The sequence below is a fragment of the Heloderma suspectum genome, chromosome 13 (assembly GCF_057233095.1).
Source record: "Heloderma suspectum isolate Gila_16-S chromosome 13, 16-S_ref, whole genome shotgun sequence".
In the NCBI taxonomy this organism is placed as follows: domain Eukaryota; kingdom Metazoa; phylum Chordata; class Lepidosauria; order Squamata; family Helodermatidae; genus Heloderma; species Heloderma suspectum.
In genome coordinates, this window is record NC_139470.1 from 1597381 (window position 1) to 1623189 (window position 25809).

The 25809-nt window shown below is 51.0% G+C and overlaps 1 protein-coding gene across 1 annotated transcript in view; it reads right to left on the reverse strand.

Annotated features, from left to right (window-relative positions):
* SEZ6L (seizure related 6 homolog like) overlaps positions 1 to 25809 on the reverse strand; it is a 105363-nt gene that overhangs the window by 34234 nt on the left and 45320 nt on the right. The window contains exons 2-3 of the mRNA XM_084820293.1: positions 7628 to 8359; positions 5515 to 5648 (exon numbers count right to left, since the gene is read on the reverse strand). Coding sequence (XP_084676419.1) covers positions 5515 to 5648; positions 7628 to 8359 — 866 coding nt within the window. The remainder of the gene's footprint in view (positions 1 to 5514; positions 5649 to 7627; positions 8360 to 25809) is intronic.

Here is a 25809-nt window from a genome sequence, read left to right on the forward strand (position 1 = left end):
AGCTAGAACAGAGGGCATTTTGCTGAAGAAGTGCCTGGATTTCTGGCTTGCATAGTCTGATTTGCTGGTCTGCAGTTTTAACTCCTTGTGCCTTACAGAAGTATAGCCTAGAGCACTCCCTCCCCCTCTCCCTCTCCTTCTCCCTTTCTCTCTCATACACACTCCTGCATGATGGGACATGACAAAGCAGCGCTAAGAGATGGAGCTGTCTCGTCAGCCTGCAGCAAATTCAAGGCTCAGGGCTGCAGAGCGGCTGCAAAGAAAAGGCAAGTTAGCCCAAAGCCATCCTTCTGCCGAGGAGCAGGCCGCAAACTGACAGCTTTCCCAGCCAATTTGAAAGGTGTTGTCAAAGCTGGGCCATTTGTTTAGCAACCCAGTATCCTGCCTGAAATGTGGGTTGCTCCATCTGGGTATCCTTTTAAAGCCTCCTGTCCTGGAAGGTGTGAGGGCAGAAAAAGAAGGAGGGAGCTATGAAACATTTTTAAAAAATGGAATGGTTTGGTTTAGAATTGAGAGCAAAATGGTTTTGTGCCATGTTACTCCTGCAGAATGATGGCAATATGGTTTGGCAATGTGTCAGATCCTCCAGCACTTCACAGAGGAAAAGAGGGACACACCTGGATACTTGGAACACACTTTTCATGGCAACAATCACTGCCCAAGGTTCCTCCTCACCACCGCTCCCCCCTCCCCAGGAACACACTGAAGAACCACCTGCCCTGGCTTGCCTATCTGGATGGGGGATGGATCGGGGGGTGGATAGAAGGCTGAGCACTAGCCCTTTTGTGTCCATGTGCACGTATGTGCATGGCACTGGAGCCAAGATGCATGAGGTGTACAAAATTATGCCTGGTGTGGAGAAAGTGGAAAGGGAGACATTTTTCTCCCTCTCCCACCATACTAGAACTCAGTGGGGTCCTCCCATGAAGCTGATGGGTGGGAGATTCAGGACGGATAAAAGAAAGTCCTTCACGCAGTGCACAGTTAAACTATGGCATTTGCTACCACAGGGTGTAGGGATGGCCACCAACTTGGATGACTTTAAATGGGGATTTCGCATGGGCCTTCTTACACTCACATGATTGACAGCACTAAGAGCCCACTGTCTGGAAGCACCCTGAAGTGCCAGCACTGGCGGAACACAACTCTAATCGAAGCCTGCAAGGTGGCTTGCATCCATTTATCCTTGCAGGTGTTTGTGTCGCGGTCCTGTTTTCCCAGCAGAGGGCAGCACTGCTCTCCCCGCTGGCCAGTGCGCTGAGCTCGCGCCCTGGAGAGCATCTTCACAGGAAGCTGCCTTATACCCAGTCAGGCCGTAGCTCAGCACCATCTGCGGTGCTGAGCGGTGGTGCTCCAAGGCTCTGGGTCGGAGTCTTTCCCAGATACACCTGGAGATGTCCGGGAATCTGGGGGGTGAACCTGGGACCTTCTGTGCAAAGCAGGGGCTGTGGCCCTGAGCCAAGGCCCTTCCCCATTGTGCCCCTCCCTTCTAGACATCTCTGTCCATTCTTTCTTCTTCTTCTTTTAAAGGGATTCTACCCAGCAAGGTCAAAAGGGGAGATGAGGCAGGAAGAAACCGGGCCATGCCACCAGCCCTGCTGGAAGTCCACTTGCTTTTTTCCTCTTCCCTCCCCATCACTTTTTTCTTTTGCTACATGCATGTTTATGTGGGCAGGGACTGTCTTGTTTTTAGACAGCAACTGGAAGCAATCTGTTCTCAGCACCACAGGGCAGCTCTGGAAAGTGTCAAATCATCCTGAAGAAAACGGTCTATGCGCACGTGCAGACTGCATTTCCCTCACCTCCTCAGCAACCCAAGTCGACAGCTCTGATCTGGAGTGCGGGTGGGGAATTTCCCTTGCGCAGGAATGCAACGATCAAACGTGCTCGAGCCCCGTTGCCTCTTCCCTAAGAAATTGCGCACTGAATACGACTCGATGACCGAAGCAGCTCCCGAGTGCCGGCGACGGCCAACCCAGAGGCCTCCTCTGCTCCGGCTTCGATTCCGTGGTCCGCTCTGGGGCAGGGAGGCGCCGCGTGAGGCAGGCGGACGGGCCGGGAGCAGTTTTAGCACCACGGCCAGCGCCGCAGGGACCAGCCGGAGCCGGAGCTGCTCTCAGCACCGCGGCCGCGGGACGGACGCATCGCCCCAGCGCGACTTGCGCGACTGCCCGGGGTTTGCAGCCAAGCCGCGGAGGGCCCTTCTGGCAGCCGCTGGTGCAGCTCTTTAAGGTCTTATAGCGGGTGTCATGACGCTGTGGTATCGTGTGGCTTTAAGCCTTGTTCTGTGGGCCGCCCAGAGAGCTTCGGCTGTTGGGAGACATCGAACTGTGATAACTACGTAAACGAGCGAGCGAGCCCCACTGCTCAGCTGCGCCCCGAGCGCGTAAAGGTCCAGCGGTGGCTGACTGGAGGAAACGGGCGCCCCCGCCAGGATGTCCTCTGTCAGCCGGAAGGACGCTTGGTCCAGTGCACCCCCGTGGGTGTCCTCGCGGACCCGGCAGGGGTTGCCCGTCGTTGCTTTCTCGAAGCACGCAGCTTTGTAAAACAACCCAGAGAACGCCACATTGCATTTTCTAATTTCTCCTTCTGTCCTGAGCATTTGCTTCTGCCACAGGCAGCTTGTTGGGGGCTGTTTGGGAGAGGGAGGGGGCGTTCATGGAATTGACACCCCGCCCCCAGCTGCCTGCCTCGTGAACGCACATTTATCTTGCCAGCCTTTGCTGGGGTCTGCTTAGCGGCATCCTGTTTCATTTTTATCCCTTAAGCTGGAGGGATATGATAAGGGTGACCCCTGCGTCGCAGGGGAATCCTTTGCCACGAGACCTCGGCAGATGCTGCCGCTGCGACGCGACCAGCCGCTGCCGCCTCCGCTGTGAGCCTCTCCTTGGAACGTCCCTTGCAAGACCTCCCTGCTGCTGCCTTTGGGGCCCCTTGCCCCAGCCGAGTGCGGGGAGGGAGCGCACCCTGCACGCTCCTTGCAGAGGAGTCCGTGGCCAGCCGGTTCTCAGAGGCATACCAGTGCCGTCTCTGCCTTTGCTGGGGGCCAGATGGGAAGCGGACACTTTTTCAGAACCTAGCAGAAGAGGCAGGACTGGATTCTATCTTTTTCAGCTGGGAATCCCTCCCCCTCCTCCTCCTCCCCACACATGGGCCACAGGCGTCTCGCAGCTCCCTGCGCCAGATGCAGAATGCCTGGCTGTGCACAGCGTGGTTTTGCGGCCATGTCCCTGCCTCATCTCGAGATGCAGCCTGTGCGACGGCGCCGAGGAACTCTGCCTTCCCTGCCCTGCGGAGACGCTATTTACCAGGGACGATCCAGGTGAGACACGCCATTGCTACGTTTGGCCTTTGGGTGGAGCCTTGCTCCACGCGGTTGCTTTCGCCTGCCGGCCGCAGGGGGTGCTGCTGCCCTTCTGCGTGCCCCTCCTCCCCATCTCTGCCTTCGGGGTGGGGGAATGGATGCACCTTATCTCCAGTGCACAGGGAGGTCAATGCCAGCACAGGGACGCCAAGGCTGCATTTGGGCTGCATTCATAGACGCGTAGCTTCCAAATCCCGGGAAGTACTAGTTCCCCTCTGCTCAGCACTGGTTAGGCCTCATCTGGAGTCCTGTGTCCAGTTCTGGGCACCACACTTGAAGAAGGATGCAGACAAACTGGAGAGGGCTCAGAGGAGGGCAACAAAGATGATCAGGGGACTGGAAACAAAGCCCTATGAGGAGAGACTGGGAGAACTGGGCATGTTTAGCTTTGAGAAGAGAAGACTGAGGGGAGATAGGATAATGCTCTTCAAGTACTTGAAAGGTTGTTCCAGAGAGCAAGGCCAGGATTACTTCTCAATCGTCCCAGAGTGCAGGACACGGAATCATGGCCTCAAGTTACAGGAAGCCAGTTTCCAGCTGAACATCGGGAAAAACTTCCTGACTGTCAGAGCAATATGACAATGGAACTAATGACCTAGGGAGGCGGTGGGCTCTCCCACACTGGAGGCGTTCAAGACTGGAGGCATTCAAGGCCAGCTGTCGGCGATGCTCTGACTTGGATTCCTGCACTGAGCAAGGGGTTGGACGTGATGGTCTTGTAGGCCCCTCCCAACCCCACTATTCTGTGATTCTGTGATTCTGAGGCACTGCTGCAGGGCTCAGCTGCCAGCCCACCAGGACCAGCCCTTCCAGCAGCAGAGAGAGGTGGTTGCTTCAGGTGGTAGATGCTGGGGGGTGGCAGGATGGTGTCGGAGGGGCGGGCTGCAGCTCCTGCCACCTGTCTTGCCCCTGCTAAGCTAGCCAGCAGCCTTCAGGTGTGGGGATGCAGGCCATCCCCTCGCCAGTGTCAAAGAAAGATCCAGCCGCCAGTCCAGCCAGCTTTTGAGCACGGAATGGGGGGGCGCCATGCTGTCCTTTGCCTCAGGCAGCCAAATGCCTCAGCCAGCCCTGCAGCTCACGCACCGCAGCAGTGGAGTTTGATATGACACACTGTAGAGGAATTTAGGGCAGCCTTTCCCAGCCTGATGCCCTCCAGATGGGTTGGGTTACATGCGGGCTGGGGATGATGGGAGTTGTGACCCAACCCATCCGGAGGGTACCAGGCTGGGGAAGGCCGTTTCATGTGTTTCTTACCTTTCTTTTGGCTAAACAACTAACAGCCAAACAGTCGCCTGGTTTTCAAGTCAGTGGAAGAGAAGCAACTGCAGAACGAATGAGTCTGCCATGCAGCATGCATCACAGGCCTTCCGCCGGGCGCAATGGCACCGCGGATCCCTGTGCTCATGTGCAGGAACTGGGGTGTCACAAGCAGGGCCCTATTTCCCTCTGCAAAATGTTGGGGGTTATGGGCTGAGCCCCTCGGCAGTTCCTGGCCCTCTCCTGACAGAGGCCTGATCGGGGCAGGGGCATGCCCGCCCCTGTGCTGCTTGCGTGCGGCAGGGCGAAGTTTGGCCTGGGAAGCCCAGGCCCGCTTCCAGTATGCTCAGTTTGTCTGGAGAAGCATCAGCAAACTGAATCTCTGGCGCTCAGAGGGAAGGAGGGAGAGGCTAATTTTCTGCTCCGCTGAGACCCCAGCCTTTCGCGAACCAGGTCAGGGAAGGTGACGCCGGAGCCAAACGCCCAGCAGAACACTCTGCCAGAGGCCTCTCTGGGCTTCGGAATCCCACTGCACACATTCAAGGTGTGATTTCAAAATGCCAGGGATTCAAAGCCACCTGGAAGTCCATGTCTTCAGACGGGAAGCCCTAGCACTATGCCCTGATGTGTAGGGAACTGGTGTTGTTGTGGGGAAGGCACTCTGTACATGGTCAGAGGAACTCTCCTGAACCATTATTGCTTTGCATTGTTCAGAGCTCATGCAGGAATGAAGATTCAAGGGCCGTGCCCTGGAGACATCTAGCTCAAACTCGGCACAAACCTGCTGGAAGTACACATGCAAAAACGTCCCCCTGGCCGGGTGGGCACCAGCACCCACCCTGGTGACCTGAGCAGGGCTGCCGGGCTGCCGGCAGCCCCTTTGGCCCCCCTACCTGCAACTCCACCCCGTATCCCGTGTAGACGGTCACGTTGTACATGCATTCCAGGAAGTGGTTCCGAGGCAGTGGCGGATAATCCGTTGAGTCAATGTATCCCTCCGGCTCGTAGAAATTCACACCGCAGAGAACTGGAGGGAAACTCTGTGTTAATCATCCACTGGGCTCCCTAATTAGATCCCTACAGACCAGGCCATTCCAGTCTCAGCTGCAACCAGACATCACTTCCCCTCTGAGGGAATCCATTTACTGGGCACAGCCCGAGTGAAATCTTTCCGTGCAGACCACTGCATGAAAAGGTTGAGCTGTGGGCTTTTCCCTGCCCCAATGTTGAGCTGTTTCAGCCTTCCCCAACCTGGTGTCCTCCAGATGTGTCAGACTACAAGTCCCATCAGCATTCTGACTGGGGCAGATGGGATTTGCAGTCTGAGCAATCTGGAGTATGGGGAAGGCTGACCAATATGGTGAACGCTTTACCTGTGTTATGGCAGCCACAATGTGTCCCAGCTGTGTGGAACATGCTCTGCCTTGGCCATGAGATTGGATGGGCCCTGAGGAACCCCTCCATTGCTGGGGATGTGCCAAGCACTGTGGGAGCATGCCCTCTATGAGCACCAGCATTAATGCCGGCATCGACAGAGGCCTGTCCATGCCGTGGAGCCTGTTGGCATGGCACGCTTTTAAGCAGGGCTGGGGAGGGGGAGATGTGTCCATCCAGAGGTTATGGGATCCCACCTCCCATCAGCCCCAGTCAGCATGGCCAATGGTCAGAGGGGATGGGAGTTGTAGTCCAGCAACCTCTGGAGGCTCTCAGGTCCCCACCCCTGCTTTGAACAGCTCTCCCTCCCCCAGACACACAGGCCTCTACAGCAGGAGAGTGTGGAAAAGATCCATGCTGGACCTTGGAGGGAAATGTTTAATTGCTCTTGAGAGACCAGAGACCGTGGCTACTGGCCATGATGGCTACTGGCCATGATGGCTACTGGCCATGATGGCTCGATGAAGCTCTGCGTTCAGTATGCCACTAAATACCAGGCACCAAAGAACAGCAAGAGGAGAGGGCTGTTTCCACCCCATCCTGCTGGTGGGTTTCCCAGGGGCATCTGGATGGCAGCTGTGGGAAGGGAGCAGGACGCTGGCCTTGATGCCCCCCCATTCTGATCCAGCTGCCCCCCTCTTGGTCTTCGGTTCTCTTGCATGCATCATAGTTGTCTCCTTCCCTTCCTTCAAGAAGCCTGATGCAGCGACACGTATGTGGGGATTTATCTCATAGTATCTGCAGAACCACCTGTGATCAGAGACCTTCCTTCCCCAACCTGGTGGCTGGCAGCTGTGTTGGACTCCAGCTCCTATCATCCCCAGCCAGCAGGGCTGGGGATTGAATCTGGCACCTCCTGCATGCAAACCAGGGGCTCTGTCACTGAGCCACAGCCCCTCCCTTGAGAGACAGACACCAGGGACAAGTGTTGTAGAAACAGGCTGGATGCGCCTGATCTCGTCTGATCTCGGAAGCTAAGCAGGGTCAGCCCTGGCTAGTGCTTGGATGGGAGACTGCCTGGGAATCAGGCTTCCTGCACTGAGCATGGGGTTGGGCTCGATGGTCTTGTAGGCCCCTTCCGACCCAAATTCTATGATTCTAAACCTTATAATTACATAGCCAGTGCCTGGTGGCTGGAAACCCGCACAATATCATTCAGCTGCAGTTGCCCTGCAGGGTTCTTCCGCAGGCATGTTGACAGCAGCCTTCCCCAATGCATGCAGCACAGGGAGGTCTTCTCTCTTCTTGTGGCTGCCCACCTCCCTTTGCCCTCCCTTCCTCCCGCTCCCAGGGATGAAGGGGGCTACCCACGGCCACTGAGCCAACAAATGCATTCACCATTTGGCAGGGCAGCTCTCTGCAGCATCGCCCTGGGGCAGATCTGATGCAGATGGCCAACGAAGAGCAACAGAAGGCCGAGGAGTTTGGCAGCAGATGGGATGAGTGTGTGTGTGGGGGTCCTCTCAGGGGCCTACTGCAGCCCCTTCAACACCTGCTGCCAGATCCACTTTGGCTTGTTGACTGTGGTGTACAAAGGCCTAAATGTATTCATGTGGGCTAGAGATGCCTTACTTGGAGTTTGCTCGGTGGTGATCACCGTGGTCGTGATTATGGTGGATGTGGTTTTTTCTTGGCCCTCTTGGTAGAACGAGCTCCTCTCTGTCTCATCCTCAGGGCTCTGGGTCTTGTTGCTGACCAGGATCTGGGCCTCCTTTTCATCCGGAGTCACAGTCCTGAGTGGCTCCTTCGCTTCTGGCCATTGAGAGGAAGCCTGCTGGACCACAGGCTCTGTGGTGAAGGGCGAGATCTGAAGCAGAGAAGGGCTGGTCACCCCATGGCTTCCTTTCTTGCTCCCCCATGAGATCTGTTCAGGTCCTGTGGGTTCCTCTTCATGCGCCAGAGCCACCAGGTCTCCCTCCTCCAGCATGTGCAGGTTGTCCGTAGAGACAAATGACTGGGAGTTTGGCAAGCTGGCCTGGGCCACCATGGTGGTGGGCGGTTTGAGTTTCTGGTGTTTCCTGGCTGCCACCCCCTGCTTTAAAATGGGTGGCTTCTTCTTTGAAGCTGGGATTTGTCTCATGTTGGTATAAGGGGGAGTGGTCGGCTCTGGGAAAACAGCATCCCTTTGAGATGAGGTTGTCTTAGCCATCAGGTAATCCAAGTCACCTTCTGTCGACTGTACCAGACTCTCCATGGTGGTGTATCTGGACTCCATGTTTGCTCTGAGAAGTGTGGTGTTGGTAAGTTCATCAGACTGGAATGGGTACGGCTGGGAAGAGTCAGTCTTCTCCTCAAAATGTATGCCTGTAACAGAAAGGCAGGAGAAAAAGGTTTAAAACTCTCAAGTTGCATCATGACCAGAATGGGTGTGTCTTGGCCAGAGTATTTCCTTCCGAGAGCAATTCCTTTTAGATATCTCTGTTCTCCTCTTCAGAGGAAGCATTTGAGTCTCTAATGGTGCAATCCTATGCATGTTTAGACAGAAAATGCTGCCTGGGGAATGCTGGAAGATGTAGGACTTTTTTCTGTCTAAACATGTGCCCTCACTCAGCTTTCCCCAACCTGGTGCCCTCCAGATGTTTTAGACTACAACTTCCATCATCAATTTGCATGCTGACTGGAATGGAAGCATGTTGATGTCCAAAACATCCAGAGGGCACCAGGTTGGGGAAGGCTGCTCTAACTTCCAAATCAAAACAGACAATGGGCTTTTCTACACAAGGCATTTGTCATGCACTCACCATTCCTTACTCATGGGTGGTTACTGTTTTTTTAGATGATGTCATGACCCTCCAGTTTTGCTTCTGTGTCTAACCAGCACTTTCGGTGAGTGTTTTCAGAGCAGGGAAAGTGTGGCATTTAATTGTGGAAGTAAAAGAAAACACAATTTCCTCTTGTGTATTTGTGCTATTCCACCATACCACAGTGCCACCTATAGGTTATGTAGCAGAAAAGGAGGAAAGGAAACACTCCTTGTGTAGTGCTCAGATCTCAATTCTGTGATGAAACTGAAAGTAGATACAGCAGATTAACAGCCTTGTGTAGAAAAGCTCAATAGCTTAGCTCAAGGTCTGGAATGCTGACATATTCTCTAGAAATATCTTATTTGCAAATGCTGAACATTGTTTAAAATCCAAATATTATCAGCCTCCAAGTAACCAATATTTTGTAAATAGTTCATTACCTCCAATAATACAACAGCTTTGTAAGTGGCCCATTATATCAGCAATCTAATTTTTTCCATTTGCTAGTGCACACACACGCATGCACACAGTTTTTCTTATGCTTGAGAAAGAGTTCTGAATCTCTTAACGCCTGTATACTCCTAGGCCAAGCCAAGTTGCTGCAATGAAAGGTATTGCCTACACCTTTATACCCTTCCCTGCCCCGCTCCATTTGAAGCCAACATGGTCCACTAAAAAATAAATAAATCCAAGCATGAAATTGCAAGATAGAACTCAGAGCGCCGCTGTTTTGGATCCCTTAGAGGCCAATGATATTAGGCCTGGTCACACTGTTGCATTGACTACTGAGAAACAGGTGTTTGAGTGAACCTTAAATTTCAAGCCCTGTTATAATCTTTGGGTCTGCTTTGAGGGGTTTCTACGTTGCTTGACGTGCATCCCTTGCCGGAGAGTTCCAACTCTTTTTGCACCCACAAACATGCTAGTTTTCAAAAATAAAAAGGAGATTGATTATTCTGTTGATCCTACTGCAAGCCACATGGGGGTTGTTGTTCAGTCGTGTCCGACTCTTCGTGACCCCATGGACCATAGCACGCCAGGCCTTCCTGTCCTGCGCTCTCTCCCGGAGCATGCTCAAGTTCATATTCATTGCATCGGTGATGCTATCTAGCCATCTCATCCTCTGCCGTCCCCTTCTCCTTTTGCCTTCAGTCTTTCCCAGCATCAGGGTCTTTTCCAGGGAGTTTTCTCTTCGCATTAGGTGGCCAAAATATTGGAGCTTCAGCTTCAGTATCTGTCCTTCCAATGAGCACTCAGGGTTGATTTCCTTTAGGATGGACTGATTTGACCTCCTTGCAGTCCAGGGGAGTCGTAAGAGTCTTCTCCAGCACCACAGTTCGAAAGCATCAATTCTTCGGCGCTCAGCCTTCCTTATAGTCCAGCTCTCACAGCCATACATTACTACTGGGAAAACCATAGCTTTGATTAGACGGACCTTTGTCAGCAAGGTGATGTCTCTGCTTCTTACTATGCTGTCTAGGTTGGCCATAGCTTTCCTCCCAAGGAGCAAGCGTCTTTTAATTTCATGGCTACAGTCACCGTCTGCGGTGATCTTGGAGCCCAAGAAAGTAAAATCTGTCACTGCTTCCATTTCTTCCCCTTCTATATGCCAGGAAGTGATAGGGCCAGATGCCATGATCTTAGTTTTTTAATGTTGAGTTTCAAACCAGCTTTTGCACTCTCCTCTTTCACCCTCAACAAGAGGCTCTTGAGATCCTCTTCGCTTTCTGCCATTAGGGTGGTATCGTCTGCATATCGGAGGTTGTTGATAATTCTCCCAGCAATCTTAATTCCGACCTCTGATTCATCCAACCCGGCATTTCTCATGATGTACTCTGCATATAAGTTAAATAAGCAGGGTGACAATATGCAGCCTTGTCGTACTCCTTTCCCAATTTTGAACCAATCAGTTGTTCCATGTCTGGTTCTTACTGTTGCTTCTTGACCCTCGTACAGGTTTCTCAGGAGACAGGTAAGGTGGTCTGGTACTCCCATCACTTTCAGAATTTGCCACCGTTTGTTGTGATCCACACAATCAAAGGCTTTAGCGTAGTCAATGAAGCAGAAATAGACGTTTTTCTGGAATTCTCTTGCTTTCTCCATGATGCAGCGAATGTTGGCGATTTGATCTCTAGTTCCTCTGCCTCTTCGAAACCCAGCTTGTACTTCCGGTAGTTCTTGGTTCGCATACTGCTGAAGCCTAGCTTGTAGGATTTTGAGCATCACCTTGCTGGCATGTGAAATGAGCGCAATGGTGCGGTAGTTTGAACACTCTTTGGCGTTGCCCTTCTTTGGAATTGGAATGTAAACTGACCTTTTCCAGTCTTGTGGCCACTGTTGAATGTTCCAGATTTGTTGGCATATTGAATGCAGCACTTTAACAGCATCATCTTTTAGGATTTTAAATAGCTCAGCTGGAAGACTGTCATCTCCGCTAGCTTTGTTGTTACTAATGCTTCCTAAGGCCCACTTGACTTCACTCTCTAGGATGTCCGGCTCAAGTTCAGTGACCGCACTATCATGGCTATCAGGGACATTCAGATCTTTCCTGTATAGTTCTTCTGTGTATTCTTGCCACCTCTTCTTAATCTCATCTGCTTCTGTTAGGTCCCTGCCTTCTTTGTCCTTTATCATGCCCGTCTTTGCACAAAACGTTCCCTTGAGATCTCCGATTTTCTTGAAGAGATCTCTAGTCTTTCCCATTCTGTTGTTTTCCTCGATTTCTTTGCACTGTTCATTTAAGAAGGCCTTCTTGCCTCTCCTTGCTATTCTCTGGAACTCTGCATTCAGTTGGATATATCTTCCCCTTTCTCCCTTGCTTTTCGCTTCCCTTCTTTCGTGAGCTACTTGTAAAGCCTCATCAGACAGCCACTTGGCTTTCTTGCATTTCTTTTTCTTTGGGATGGATTGAGTTGCTGCCTCCTGAACAATGTTATGGACCTCCGTCCATAGTTCCTCAGGCACTCTGTCTATCAGGTCTAATCCCTGAAATCTATTCCTCACCTCCACTGTATATTCATAAGGGATATGATTGAGGTCATACCTGAACGGTTTAGTGGTTTTCCCGACGTTCTTCAATTTAAGCTGAAATTTTGCAAGAAGCAGCTCATGATTTGAGCCACAGTCAGCTCCAGGTCTTGTTTTTACTGACTGTATGGAGCTTCTCCATCTTTGGCTGAAAAGGACATAATCAATCTGATTTCAATATTGACCATCTGGTGATGTCCATGTGTAGAGTCGCCTCTTGTGCTGTTGGAAAAGAGTGTTTGCTATGATCAGCATGTTCTCTTGGCAAAACTCTATTAGCTTTTGTCCTGCTTCGTTTTGTACACCAAGACTATGCCTGCCTGTTATCCCGGTGATTTCTTGACTTCCTACTTTAGCATTCCAATCCCCTATGATGAAGAGGACATCTTTTTTTGGTGTTCGTTCTATAAGGTGTTGTAGGTCTTCATAGAACCGATCAACCTCAGCTTCTTCGGCATCAGTGGTTGGGGCATAGACTTGAATTACTGTGATGTTGAATGATTTGCCTTGGATTCGTACTGAGATCATTCTATCATTTTTGAGATTGTACCCCAGTACTGCTTTTCCCACCCTTTTGTTGACTATGAGTGCTACTCCATTTCTTCTAAGGGATTCTTGCCCACAGTAGTAGATATGATGGTCACCTGAAGTAAATTCGCCCATGCCTGTCCATTTTAGTTCGCTGATTCCCAAGGTGTCGATGTTCAATCTTGCCATCTCATGCTTGACCACCTCCAGCTTACCTTGATTCATTGATCTGACATTCCAGGTTCCTAAACAATATTGTTCTTTACAGCATCGGATTTTCTTTTCACCACCAGACACATCCACAGCTGAGTGTCCTTTCGGGTTTGGCCCAGCCGCTTCACTCTTTCTGGCGCTACTTGGAAATACCCTCTGCTCTTCCCCAGTAGCATATTGGACACCTTCCGACCTGAGGGGCTCATCTTCCGGCGTCATATCTTTTAGCCTTGTGATACGTTCCATGGGGTTTTCTTGGCAAGAATACTGGAGTGGGTTGCCATTTCCTTCTCCAGTGGACCACATTTTGTCAGAACTCTCTGCCATGACCTGTCCGTCTTGGGTGGCCCTGCACGGCATAGCTTATGGCTTCACTGAGTTATGCAAGCCCCTTCGCCACAACAAGGCAGTGATCCATGAAGGGGATAATGGGGGAGATAAGCCTAATTAAGCTGACCTCCCATCTCCTTTGGAGAAATCAAAGGATGAGCTTTTTGATTAGAGAGATTCGGCTCTTAATGAAACTGATAAGTTTTCGTGTTAAAACAAATGCAGGGCAGATTAATCATTGCAATGTGAGCTAAGGAGATTAACTGGTATGAAATACTGGTTTATTCTTGGACAAGGATCACCATTGATCATTGTCCTGTGTCCTTGAGGTGGGAGGAATTGGCTCTGGTAAACAGAGAAAACAGCACCAGCATTTTTATGTAAACAGGAACCAGATTAATATGGCAGGTATAAAAGCCCCCTCCCCCCGACATCGACACACTGTGTTTGATCAGCTAGATGGTGAAATGCCAGGCTGCAGAAAGGATCTCAATCTCTCTCTCTCCTCCCCCCCACCCTTATTTAGTGTATGCTAGCTTTTTCAAAATGAAAGATTCCCAGGGGGCAGGTGAGCAGCATATCTCTGAGCTTAGGCCAAAATATTCACATGTGGCCTTTGATCCAGGCAGCAGTTCAGAATGGGTGGCTTCAGTATCTGCCTCAAGAGTGATTTTTTAAAGAATAAGAACAGTAGTAAAACAAGCAGAGGTCCAAGCAGCTGTTAGACAGGAGGCAGCAGTGCTACAAAGAGCTTTAAGGATAATCCTGGATGGCACAGGATACAGGAGCCTACAGTGTGATGCTTCTGCAAATGGGCCTGATGCTATCCTAATATGGATTTACAGGTGCATGCTAGCCCAGACAGCAGAGATAGTTGTGCTTCTGTCCCCAGCAGTTGCAATGCCACACAGGGAGTTCTCAGGTTCTGTTTGGGGCCATAACATTTTAATAAGGGGGTTGGCAGAGTGTAAAGGGGACAAGGGGAGATCAAGAAAGGATGAAAACATGATAACAGATGACAAAGAAAAGGCAGAAGTGCTCAATTCCCACTTTGGCTCAGTCTTTTCCCAAAAGAGGGTCTATGACTCCCCTGGCAAAGGCAAAGTAAAGGCTGAGATTACATGCCGCCAAATGCCTGGGAAAAGAGAAAAGTCTTGACCTGGTGCCAAAAAGATAATAATGTTGGTGCCAGGTGGGCCTCATCAGGGAGATAACTCCATAATTGGGGGGCCACCACCAATATGGCTCCCTCTTGATGCTCTCTTCTGAGCCTTCCTTCGAGGAGGCACCCAGAGGTGGACCTTAGATGCTGAGTGTAGTGTACAGGTATGTTTGAGCCAGTTTGAATGAATTGTTATTATGGTCACAGACCAATACAAGTTTTTATACAATAGAAAGATGCAACTGATTAAGAGTAATACTCATAGGTGGAACATACTGGCCATTTACCATAATGTGTATTTGAAATACCACTTGTCAAGAGGGCAGTCTGTCCTGCCAAGCAGTGAGGAAAACATTAGCGTACAACACGAGCTCTGGATCAGAGATCTGGAGAAGCAGATGGTGCAGTTCACCTCACTACTTGACTGAATGTGGTGCAACGCACCCACTGGGGTAGTTACCTCTTGGGAAATGGCCATCTCTGTTCACTCTCCATCAGGACCTAGAAAGGGATGGTTCTGTCTTTGCTGGACTGGAGATCTTCCATGTCTGCCAAAGTGACAGGTAGAGGAAGATCAGTTTTTCTGCATCCTTCCTCAAAGAATAAATTGCCTGAGGCAGTGTTAATTCAACCTGCATGCATATGAGTGCCATGCGTTTTCCCACAAGGCCTAGAAGAAGCACCGTCCTCAACAACGCAAATAAGGCTCCAGCCCCTGCTTAAAAACAGACACCTTTATGGTGCATAAATTACACTGAACTAGCAGTTCCACAAATCTACCATTCAGTTCCTGCATTCAAACTTCAGTTGTTTCATCCGAGCCCCCCCCCCCCCCGGAACAAATGCCCCCTGTCAGTAGCTGCTTTAATAGTAATTTGGAATTTGGGCGCAGCGCGGGGTCATTTAAGCTATGCGAGCGCGATTTCAGCAGCCTGGAGACCGTCCGTGATATTCAGCAGCAGTTTCAACGCTTCTGAACTCTCCGTTCTGGAGCTCCAGCACTCGGCTGCGGTGCGACAAAACCCCTTTTCATAAAGGAGGTTTTAGAAGTCCCCTCCACAGAGCACGACGCGGGGGTGCGGGAGGAGGGCTGTGTGCGTGTGCGGGCGCGGGGAGCCAACTGCTCTCATCAGCCGCCCTGCCTGTAATGCAGAAAGGTAACCGGTCAGGAGCAGGGCAATTTGCGCGAAGCAGCGATAACAGCAGCCTGATGAAGAACGTGGCCATCTCTCAGGGTTGCCTCGTTTCCGCCGCCTTCTCTCAGGGCTGAGGAAGCATCGGACGGCAAAGTGTCCTGACGGGACTGCAGGCGCATTGTCTCCGGCGGTGTTGAATGGGCCCCTGGCGTCCGAAACCAATTTGCACGCCGGCCGGGTGCCTGCGCCAACCTACGCAGCCCACCAGGAAGCCCATGCTAGTTTTGCTGGGAGGCAGCGCACAGACCAGCACGGATCGCGGCAGACTCCCCCCGCGATCCCCTCAAGGGAGGAAGCAGCCACCCGCTGGAATAATTTCGGAGCTGGTTAAAATGGAGGGAAGGAGGGAACCAACTGCAGGGAACCACCTGCGTATGGAGGAATGCATGTGCATTTCAAAAGCATCCCAACCCATGTGCCTTTCACCATATACCGTTGCTGCCTTCATCTCCTGAGGGGATACAAGAGAAAGGGAAATTAATGAGTGAGCCGAACAGAAAACATTGGCCTGGAAATGATCCCGGTTTTGCTGCTCTAAACTGTGTGCAACATCTCCCCCGCCACACTCACCGCCCCTTTTGCAACAGTAACTCTGACATGGAATGCGCTGCAAGTTCTTAATTTTTTAAGTAAATCATCTGAATTGCTTATTCGAATTAGTTAACGCTCTCCAGGCCTAATCTTGCACACAGAATGGTAAATATTGTTTCATCGCTGGAGACCTGGTGATGAAACTTTGAGGAAGATTAATAAAGCATACTCAGCAGCTAATGTAACTGAGCACATGGTGTGAGTCCCTGGAAAACAATATCCAGTTTTGACACCCCATATAATGGAAATCACCCGCAAAGAGGGCCAAGAGAGTAAAACACTCCCACCCGCTTTTGCTTATGTTCTGAGAGATGTTGCGTTTCTCCTGAAAAATGATAGCTGCATTTCCCCCCTGAGAAATGTTGCAGCAGCATAAAAGGCCGTAGCTCAGTGGTAAACACTTGCTTTGCCAGCAGAAGGTCCCTGGTTTGATCCCTGGCAGCACCTCCAGGCAGGGCGAGGAAGGAATCCTGCCTGGAACACTGGAGAGCCACTGCTGCCAGTCAGTGTGGACAGTATGGGGCGAGATGGACCCAGGGTCTGACTCAGCCGAAGGGAACTTTCAGTGTTCCAATGGAAGTGAATGTAAAGAGGGGACACGGATGTACCTCTGCGGGGGTCTTGAATGAGTCAAAGCCAGCTCAGTGGGTCCTCTGGCCTCACCCCGATATAGGAGCAAAGGGAACCGCAAGCACCCAGGATGCAGGGGCTCCGGCAACAGACCCCACTGTGTGCGGAACAAGCCCAGACAGCACGCCAGAGGCAGCCAATGGGCAACAAAAGGCAGCAGCCATCAGCTCTGCATGGCACCCTCTGCTGTGTGTACGGACGGCTGCTGGGATGCACTGCACAGCTGCAGGCGTCTGAGCTTCCTGCACTGGGAGCCTGAGGAAGAGGTGGCTGCCATTTCCGTGGAGAAGGGGGCTTCACCTCATTATGTATGAGCACTAAATCATAATCTCCTTGCAATTAATTGCATGAGCACCAAGTGAGAATGGGAGTGAAAAGCGGAAAGCAGGCAGACGCCAGTGAGACTGGCAGATTCCCTGCAAGATGGGGAGCCAGAGGATTTGTGGCACATTAAGGAACATGCAGAGGATTGCCAAAGGGGGGAATACCATCTCTCCTGCCCGCCCGCCCGCCCTAAATCCCTTCCATTGTGCAAGATGGGAGAGAAATGTCTTTGGCAGGAGTGGTTATATGGCCAAAGCATCTTTGTGCTTGGTAATCGTGCCCAACCCATGTGCCCTGAGTTGATGTCGCAAGTCTTCCCAGAACTGGGTCTGCAGAGGAGCCTTTGAACTGGCCTCAGACTGAGTTCATGGTAATCTGCCTGGTAGCTGAGCCCCTGGTGGCCGTTCACACTCGTCTTACTGCTGCAGTTGCAATTCTCCCTTGAGGGTTCAGCTTCCTCTGACATACACAATCACTCCCGCCTTTTGCCACATTTTTGTGCTGGTTGAAAAGGGGGGAAAGCTGCAGGAGTGGCAACATCTGCTGTTGCCTTTTCTCATGATGGGAGCCAGACCGGAATTTCAGCAAGCAAGGAAAATGCCCTTCTCCTCATACATGCAACATCAGTTCAGCACAGATGCTCTGCTTGCTTGCTCCTCAATTTGAGGATCTCTCAGAGTCTCCTCTGCTGTCTGAGCACTCTGCAGAAATTGCTCACACATGTTCCAGACAATGGGCTCCTTCACACAGAGCTTTTACCCTGCTATTGAGCTGGCTCACTCACTGAAGTTTGTGGGTCCTTTTCATGACATCGTCAACCTCCAGGGCACATCCAGAGGTATTTCTTGGTTATTCCATCTCAAAAAGATCCAGGACTAATGAACTGTCTTTTTAACTTGGAATGTTACGTGATTAAAACAGCCACTAGATGATGCTGTTTCACTGAGTTCTGTGGAACCTTGATTAAAAGCTTCCCCTCTCAGCAATCACGTGGTCGCTGCCTGGGAGCCCACGGTAAATGCGGAAAGGCTCCACAGCGGGAGGACTGCGGGAGGACTGCGGGGGGTTCTTTAGGGTAAAGGCAGCCTTAATCTCTTGTTCTGCTTTTTAGCCAGCCACGTTGGTTTCCCTGGTTTGGTCTCGAATTCGCCTTTTGCTAGTTGGGGCCACACAGTTAACAAATGGTCTAGAGGAATTTTGCTGGCCAGGAATGAGGCTGAGCAAAGGGGCAGCGAGCACAGCGCCACTCGTGCCGGATGAGCAAGGGGCCCATCACAAGGAGGAATAGGGAGGGTGCAAGCCTCCCGGCGTCGTTTCTGTGCTGGTGGCCGTGGCTGTGGTGTTGCTGCTGTTGGCTTCCTTTGATTTTCTAGATGACTCGGATGAGCTCAGGAGGAGTGACACTGGGGTGTCAGCTCTGTGAGGAATGAATTCTGGAAATCCATTTCCCTGAAATTGAGCCATTTCTTACAGAAGTAAGGAGCTGTTAAGAGAAATAAATGGATTCTTTCATTGGTCTTTTTTTCGGAAAATGGCTCAGCCAGAGAAATATGTGATCCCTGCTGTGTTTGACTGAAACCCATGATGACACAAAGGTCTGGAGCTAGCAGGGAGGGGAACTAGAGGGAGCTTGAAACTGGAGGAAGACTCCTCCACACTGCTCCCCTGCTCAGAAGACGAAGTCCTCCCCTCCATTCTTCAGATGGGCCCTGTTCCCCCTCCTGGGCCCTGGGCACCCATGAAGGGATTGCCCAAGTAGTGTCCTGGGTGATGGCAAGTCCTGGTCCTGAGCACAATCCAGTTTGGTTGGGAGCCCTGAGCAGAGTCATTGCAGAGATTCCCCAAGAAAGCAGTGATGCTTCCTCAGACAGGGCAACATAGCAGAAGCCTTCCCCAACCGGGTGCCCGCCAGATGAATTACAGAGTTGTAATTCAAACCATCTGGAGGGCACCAGGGTGGGAGAGGTTGCCTCACCCTGGGAGTTGCCTTCTGATCAGAAAAACCACCACCACCCAGATTGGTTGAATTGGCTTTTTTATTAGTCTCCAGGCCAGCTGTCAGAATGTTTGTATAAAAGGGAGAGGTTTGGGCTAGGTTTGCCTGCCCTCTCTTTTTTAGTAAAGCTCGAAAGTGGGAACAGGCAGCTCACAGAATCACAGAGTTGGAAGGGGCCATTGAGGCCCTGGAGTCCCACCCCTGCTCAGAGCAGGAATCCAGTTAAGCATCCCTGACAGAGGGCTGTCCAGTCTCTGCTTGAAGACCTCCAGCGACAGACAGCCCACTGCCTCCCCAGGCAGTTGGTTCCATGGCCTCACTGCTCAGACTGCTGGGAAGTTTGTTGTGATGTTCAACCAAAATCTGCCTTCCTTTAGCTTAAGCCCATTATTCCATGTCCTACACTGTTGGATGACAGAGCACAGGTTGCTGCCCTCTTCTGTGCGACAACCCTTTTGGTACTTGGAAAGTGCTATCATTTCCCCCCTCAGTCTTCTCGAGGCTCCACATACCCAGTTCCTTCCATCTTTCCTTCTAGAACTTAGAATCAGTCCCCTGATCATCTTTGTTGCCCTTCTCTGAACCCGTTCCGGTTTATCTGAATCATTCTTCAATTGTGGTGTCTAGAACTGGACATGGTATTTGAGGTGAGCTCTGACCAGTGCAGAATAGAGTGAAACTATTCCTTCTTGTAATTTTGAAACTATACTTCTATTGATACAACCTAAAATTGCATTTGCCTTTTTTGCAGCCACATCACACTGCTGACTCATATTCAGCTTGTGATCAAGCACAACTCCATATGCTCCTCATGGAACAAATGTATTATTCGGTTCTTTACAGATTTTGTAGCCCTCCATTTTACTAATGAGTATTTCATTGATATGTGTATATTGAATATGATGTACTAATGGTCTGTTGACTGTAAAGAAAGATCAGTTGATTGACTACAACTCCAAGATCCTTTTCACAAATACTGTTGCCAAGCCAAGTATCCCCCATCTTATACCTGTGCATTTGATTTCTCTTTCCTAACAGAAGAACTTTGCACTTTTCTCTGTTAAATCTCATTCTGTTATTTTCTGCCCAGCTCTGCTTCTGCTAGTAGAGCTATTAACGGCATGCTGCATTGAAATGCCCCCTAAGAGCCTTTGAGTGCTTCCAGATGGAGGGCTCTGAGCGCTACCACTCAGAAGGCCTTGTGCAGGGATTCCATCTTCTTGTCCTTAATGGATTTTCTGCAGTAAGAAACAATGATGGAGGAAGCGGCTGGAAAGCAGAGGAGGGTTATGAGTGGAAGCTGATGTCATCTGGGCCCCCATGAATGGAGCCAGGTGATTATACAATAGAAACCTCCTCTGGACTCTATACTTCAGAGTGCATTAGTGTGGTGTAGAGCCAGTGTGGTGTATTGGTGAGAGTGCTGGACCTGGGAGTCGGGAGATCCGGGTTCTAGTTCCCCCTCGGCCATGGAAGCTCACTGGGTGACTGGGCCAGTCACAGACTCTCAGCCCAGCCCACCTCACAGGGTTGCTGTTGTGAGGATAAAATGGAGGAGGAGGAGGGTTATGTACAGCACCTTGGGTTCCTTAAGGAGGAAAAAGGGTGGGATATGAATGTAATAAATAAATAAATAAATAAATAAATAAAATTGGCATGAATAGGGCAACATGGACGTGCATTTTTCTAACTTCCAGTAGGTGGGACTGTTCATTTTCTCTGTTCAAAGGAAGTGGAATGAATGATAACTTCAGGATAGAAAGAAAAACTTTTATGCCCCTCTTACTTGTAAGTTGCAAACCCTGTGTGGTTTGTTTGCTTCATGCATTAAAAGGGGGGAGCATTGTTTTTAAAAATCCTTTCATGAACTAATTTATGAGAAGAGACTGGGGGTAAAATTATTTCTGAAAAACAAAGGGGTTTCTACTCAGTGGAGGTGAAAATGCTTCACAGGGTTGCCATTTAAAGTGGATGCTGCTAGTTAAAATATTAGATGCTTCTAGACAGTTAACTAATTTCTCATTAGATCCAATGCTGGGATGCACTGAAATGAGTCTTTAACAAGGCATGAAATGAAAGATGTGCCATCACCAGGCCAGAATGAGAGCTGTCAAAAATCCTTAATTTCCAAAAAGTACCATTTGCTTTGTCTGCAGGATGAACTTGGTTCACATTAAAGTCAGAGGGAGCAAAGGGACTTGACTCCATGAGGAATCCAAACTCTGGGCCAAGACATTTTACTGCCTAGGTGGAACAGCAAATGGGGCTTGCTCACACACACACACACACACACACACACCCCGCATTGCATAAGATCCAAGTCCAGACAAGTTTTTTTGGCACCTGAGGCAGAAATTCCACAAATGCCTCTGGTCCCCTCCCCCCACATCAGTAGTGGCTGTAAATATAAATATGCAACAAGAATACATTAAGTAGCTAACAATTTGCTGCCCTCACATGCCACCCAGAATCAGCCCATGTGGTTTACTTATGCCATTTCAGGAATACCTGAATAGGGCAAATGTTTATTCTTAAAAAGTAGGGAGTGGGGGGAACTCTGAGCACAAACAAGTTAGCTATTGGAACAGCAGATGATTGATCATCAGATGTCTTCCAGAGTAAAAATGTTCCCAGCATCTGTCTAGAAACAGAAAGAGCAGGTGTTTGGCCAGAACCCTCAGAACGGACCAGAGAACCGGGTCTCTGAGGCCAGTCTGAAGACCTAGGCAATTCATATGGACAAAGGCAAGCCTTCCTCAACCTGGTGGCTTCCAGATGTGTTGGGCTACAGCTCTGGCGGGGATGCTGGGCACTGTCATGCAACACATCCGACAGGCACCAGGTTGGGGAAGGCAGCCCGAGGCCGTTCAGGGCTGGAAAAGCGCCAGATGCAGGGGACATGGAAAGGCTGTCACCACCACCTCGTGCCCAGCTTTTGAAGGTCCAGGGACATCTCCCTGGAGTGTTGGTCTGAGCAGCGCCACCCTCCGCTTCAGAAGGGCAGGTCTCACATTTAGCAGCCGATATGGGGAGGAAACGTCTCTGAGAGTTGTTGAGAAGAACAAAGCACCAGGATCCGGTGGGCGGTCAGATATGGGAAGACCCAGATGAGGCGCTGATCCTGCAATCACCCCGCCTCAAACATGGGCTGCAGACACCCTCCTCTTCTGCTTGTAACCCTCCGGTGTTTCCCCACTACTTCTTCCATCATTCTTCTTGCCTGAAAAATAGGCTGAGGAGGAAAAGGCTGAATCGCTGCATATTGGCTTTGGACTGGCAGCACGAGGAGCCATCCCCTGGAAGCACCCTGAGGACTACACGTTAAAATAAAATACTCCAAGGCTGAGATGGGAGAAGGGTGGCCACATGTCCTACTTCACAGAAGGCAGTCCTCTACTTCAAGGCATGTTTGAACGCCTGTCCAGTCCAAGCCTGGTTTAAAAATAAGGTCCTCTAAGAAGGGAGAACAGCAGGGGCTTTCAAGCTGCCCACCCAGTTTACCCCTGGACAGAAAACTGAGCAGGCCACAGTCTTCCCCTCCATGGTGAGATGTACTGTCTCTCTAGTTCAGTGATAGTAATTAACCCTAAATTTGCATCTCTCCACATAAATTAGCATATGCACATTTTGTGCACATCTTTGTTGTCTTTTTGGGTGTGCTGCATTTCCTCTGTTTTGGCAACGCATATGGGACCACCCTAGAGGGGAGCATCCGGCAGGTCAGGATGCCTCAACGCTGAGGAGGAGGAGAACAGCGCTTGCCTTTGCAGAACGACTGGGAGAGGCGAGGCTGTTTCTCCTGACTCACCAGGTTCCCAGCGTCCCTGGGCCGCTTTTCATAGGAACGCCAGAGCGCTTCTGGCAGTCAGCTTGAGTGCCACAGCACCCGAACTGTCCGGAGCGAGCCTGCAATGGTGCCACCGTCGCCAGCCCGCTTCCTCCCCCCGCCCCTCTGGGGTTGAGCCTCCTTCAGCACAGATGGCTCATCCAAGCTGTTCCAGATGAGCTTATCTGATCTATGCCCTGAGCAGGGACTTTAAAATGTATGTATGTATGAAAAACAGACAAGGTTAAACCCAGCATGAATACACACACACACAGTTTAAACATGGGTGTTGAGACACATGGCTTTAACAGGCAGACACTGTTGCTGTTGTTTGAAATAATACTAGCCATTATAATAATAATAATAATAGATATACTGCCTCACCACAAATGTCACCAAGGCAAAGTACGACAATACAAGGAAAGTGAATAATGCATAAAAATGTAAAAACCAATTAGGACAGCATTAGCAGTAGCAGTGATTTTGGTGCAGCTAGTATGGGGGGGGCAGCACGGGTGGAAATCAGGAAGCTTCATATTCGCCTGCTTTTAAAAAGTTGGCAAGCTGGGACACACCACCTCTGGAGCCCTCGAGCCCTGACACATGGTTGCAGGCATGGCACAGAAGGGTCTGACAGGCTCTGTGCCTTTCCGCACTGCCGTGGGAGGCCGAGTGCAGCTCTCCGGGACCGCCATGCGTCGCGAGTGATGCATTTCGTGCTGGAGGCGAGAGGCCTGTTTCCCGAGAGGCCTGGAAGGGGGCCACTGGAGGCACCCCGGCCCCTTGTTGCGCCCGTTTCTTTTGCCCCACTGCAACCTCTGGCCAATGGCATTTCCAAGACATTGCAAAAAGCCAGTGCAATGTGGTAGTTGGAGCAGCCTCCCCCAACCTCGTGTCCTCCATGCTGGCTGGGGTTGATGGGACACATCTGAAGGACACCCGGCTGGGGAAAGCTGGGTGAGAGCACTAGAGGGGGACGTCTGGGCAGTTCACACCATCAGAACAGCCCATGGGCTGTTCTAAGCCACAGCAGGCTGAGGCACGGGCCAGGCAGGATTTGCATGTTCAGCGACTGGCTGTGGCTTCTCATGTCGTGCAGACCTGGGGACCATGGGTTACGGGAGGGCTGTTTAACCCTCGCATGACCCACAGTCCCCAGGCTCGCATGACCCAGCAAGCAGCAGCTGGATCCTGAATATTCAGACAGCCGCTCGCCCACACCACAGCCCGCTGGCCTTTGAGCAAGCCCCGGTGGAGTGTGCAAACCAAGTCTTTGGCTCAGGTCCCGCAGTGTCCCGAGGCCAGTCACTCCTCTGCCGCATGAGCAACCTTGCAGGGCTGCTGTGAGGATTCGGTGGCTGGGGAACAACAGACATGGCCCTGAGTGCCTTGGCCGCAGGGCGGGGCATGCAGGTGGGAAAAGAGGGAGCGGAAAACCTGCAAGACCAGATGCTGCCATGGGGAGCAGACACAGCTGGGGCAGTCGGGCTTCACTCTTTGGACATGTTTCCGGCCTTTTGCCTCAGGCCCTAAGACACCATGTTCCAAAGGAGAGGGGAAGGGGTGCGAGGCGAGAGGCCGCAGTGGGAAGCCTCTCCAGGCCCTGCCTGCTGCCCTCTCCACAGGGCCATGCCATGACCCACCACACTGCTGAAGTGCAGGCGCTCCTCATGACAGTCCCCATAGCCACGCCCCCAAGGAGAGGCCAAACGCTGTGTGGATCGGGGTACATTTCAGCAGTGCAGAGCAATTTATTAGGATCAGCTGAAGGCCATAGATACGTGAGCTGGCAAAGGGCAGCATGGGGCTTAGCACGTTGGACTTTGGCTGGAGAGACCATAGACTGCATCAGAAAGGGAAGGAGACGCAGCACATTCCCAAACAGCATGAGCTTTTCTACACGCGGTTGTTAATTGGCAGTTAATCCGCCGCATCTACTTTTGGTTTCATCATAGCACTACATGAGGATGACAGGAGAAGCTTTCCTTTCCTGCTTTTCTACTACATAACCTCTAGGTGGCACTGTGGTATAGCAGAATAGTGCAAATACACACGAGGAAATCGCATTTTCATTCTTTCACAATTAAATGCTCCAATTTTCCCTGCTCTAAGAAAACTCACTGAAAGTGCTGGTTAGACACAGAAGCAAATTGGAGGGTCATGATGTCATCTAAAGAGCCCATAAAACAACCATGAGTAGGGAATGACGAGTGCACAATAAATGCCTTGTGCAGAAAAGCCCCCTAAGACCATCAACTCAGGATTCTCCAGGAATTTCTTTTCCAGCACAGAGTAGGGGTAGGCAACCTGCTACTCTCCAGATGTTTTGGACTAGAACACCCATAATTGCTTACCGCTGGCCATGCTGGCAGGGGGTGATGGGAGTTGTAGTCCCAAGTTTGGATTGCTCTAGCAGTCAGGCTGGCTTGGCTTGCCTCTATAACAGCCTTCCTGAACATAGAACCCTCCAGATGTTTTGGACTAAACAACTCCCATCAGTCCCAGCCAGCATGGCCAGTGGCCAGGAATACTGGGAGTTGTAGTCCAAAATATCTGGAGTGCACCAGTTTGGAGACACCTTGCCAGAGCCTGAGGGCCTGTCATTCCGCTGCCTCCCTTCTTCTACCTGTCTCTCAAACACGCCCGTTTCTTTTCTCCCCACCCCCACAATTGGCATTCGCATTGTGCAGACAGACACCCATGGAGATCTGTGTTGCTGTGCGTTAACAGACAAAAAGGGCCGTGTCTCTCATCTGCCAGGAGCCTCTTGCTCTCTCAGTGCTGCTGATCGCAATTCAGGTGAAGCGGCGATTTGAAACTGGGAAGATTCACAAGCAACCTCCAAGTAAGTTGAGTAAATGTACGGGGGGCGGAGTGAGGGGGGGAACCTCTGGCAGAGAGAGAGGAGGCTGGAGGGGGGAGCAAATACACCATGAAATGGACTGGAGAGGAGCGAGGCGATGAAGGTCGTCCAGCAAACTGGAGTTCACTGAAGCGTGGCATAAAAATTAGGGCTATTACACAGACCAGTCTGCCCCAACCTGGTGCCCTCCAGAAGTGTGGGAATGCAACTCCACTGGCCATGCTAGCTGGGGATGATGGGAGTTGCAGTCCAACACATCTGGAGGGCACCGGGTTGGGGCAGACTGGTCTGTGTAATAGCCCTAATTTTTATGCCACGCTTCAG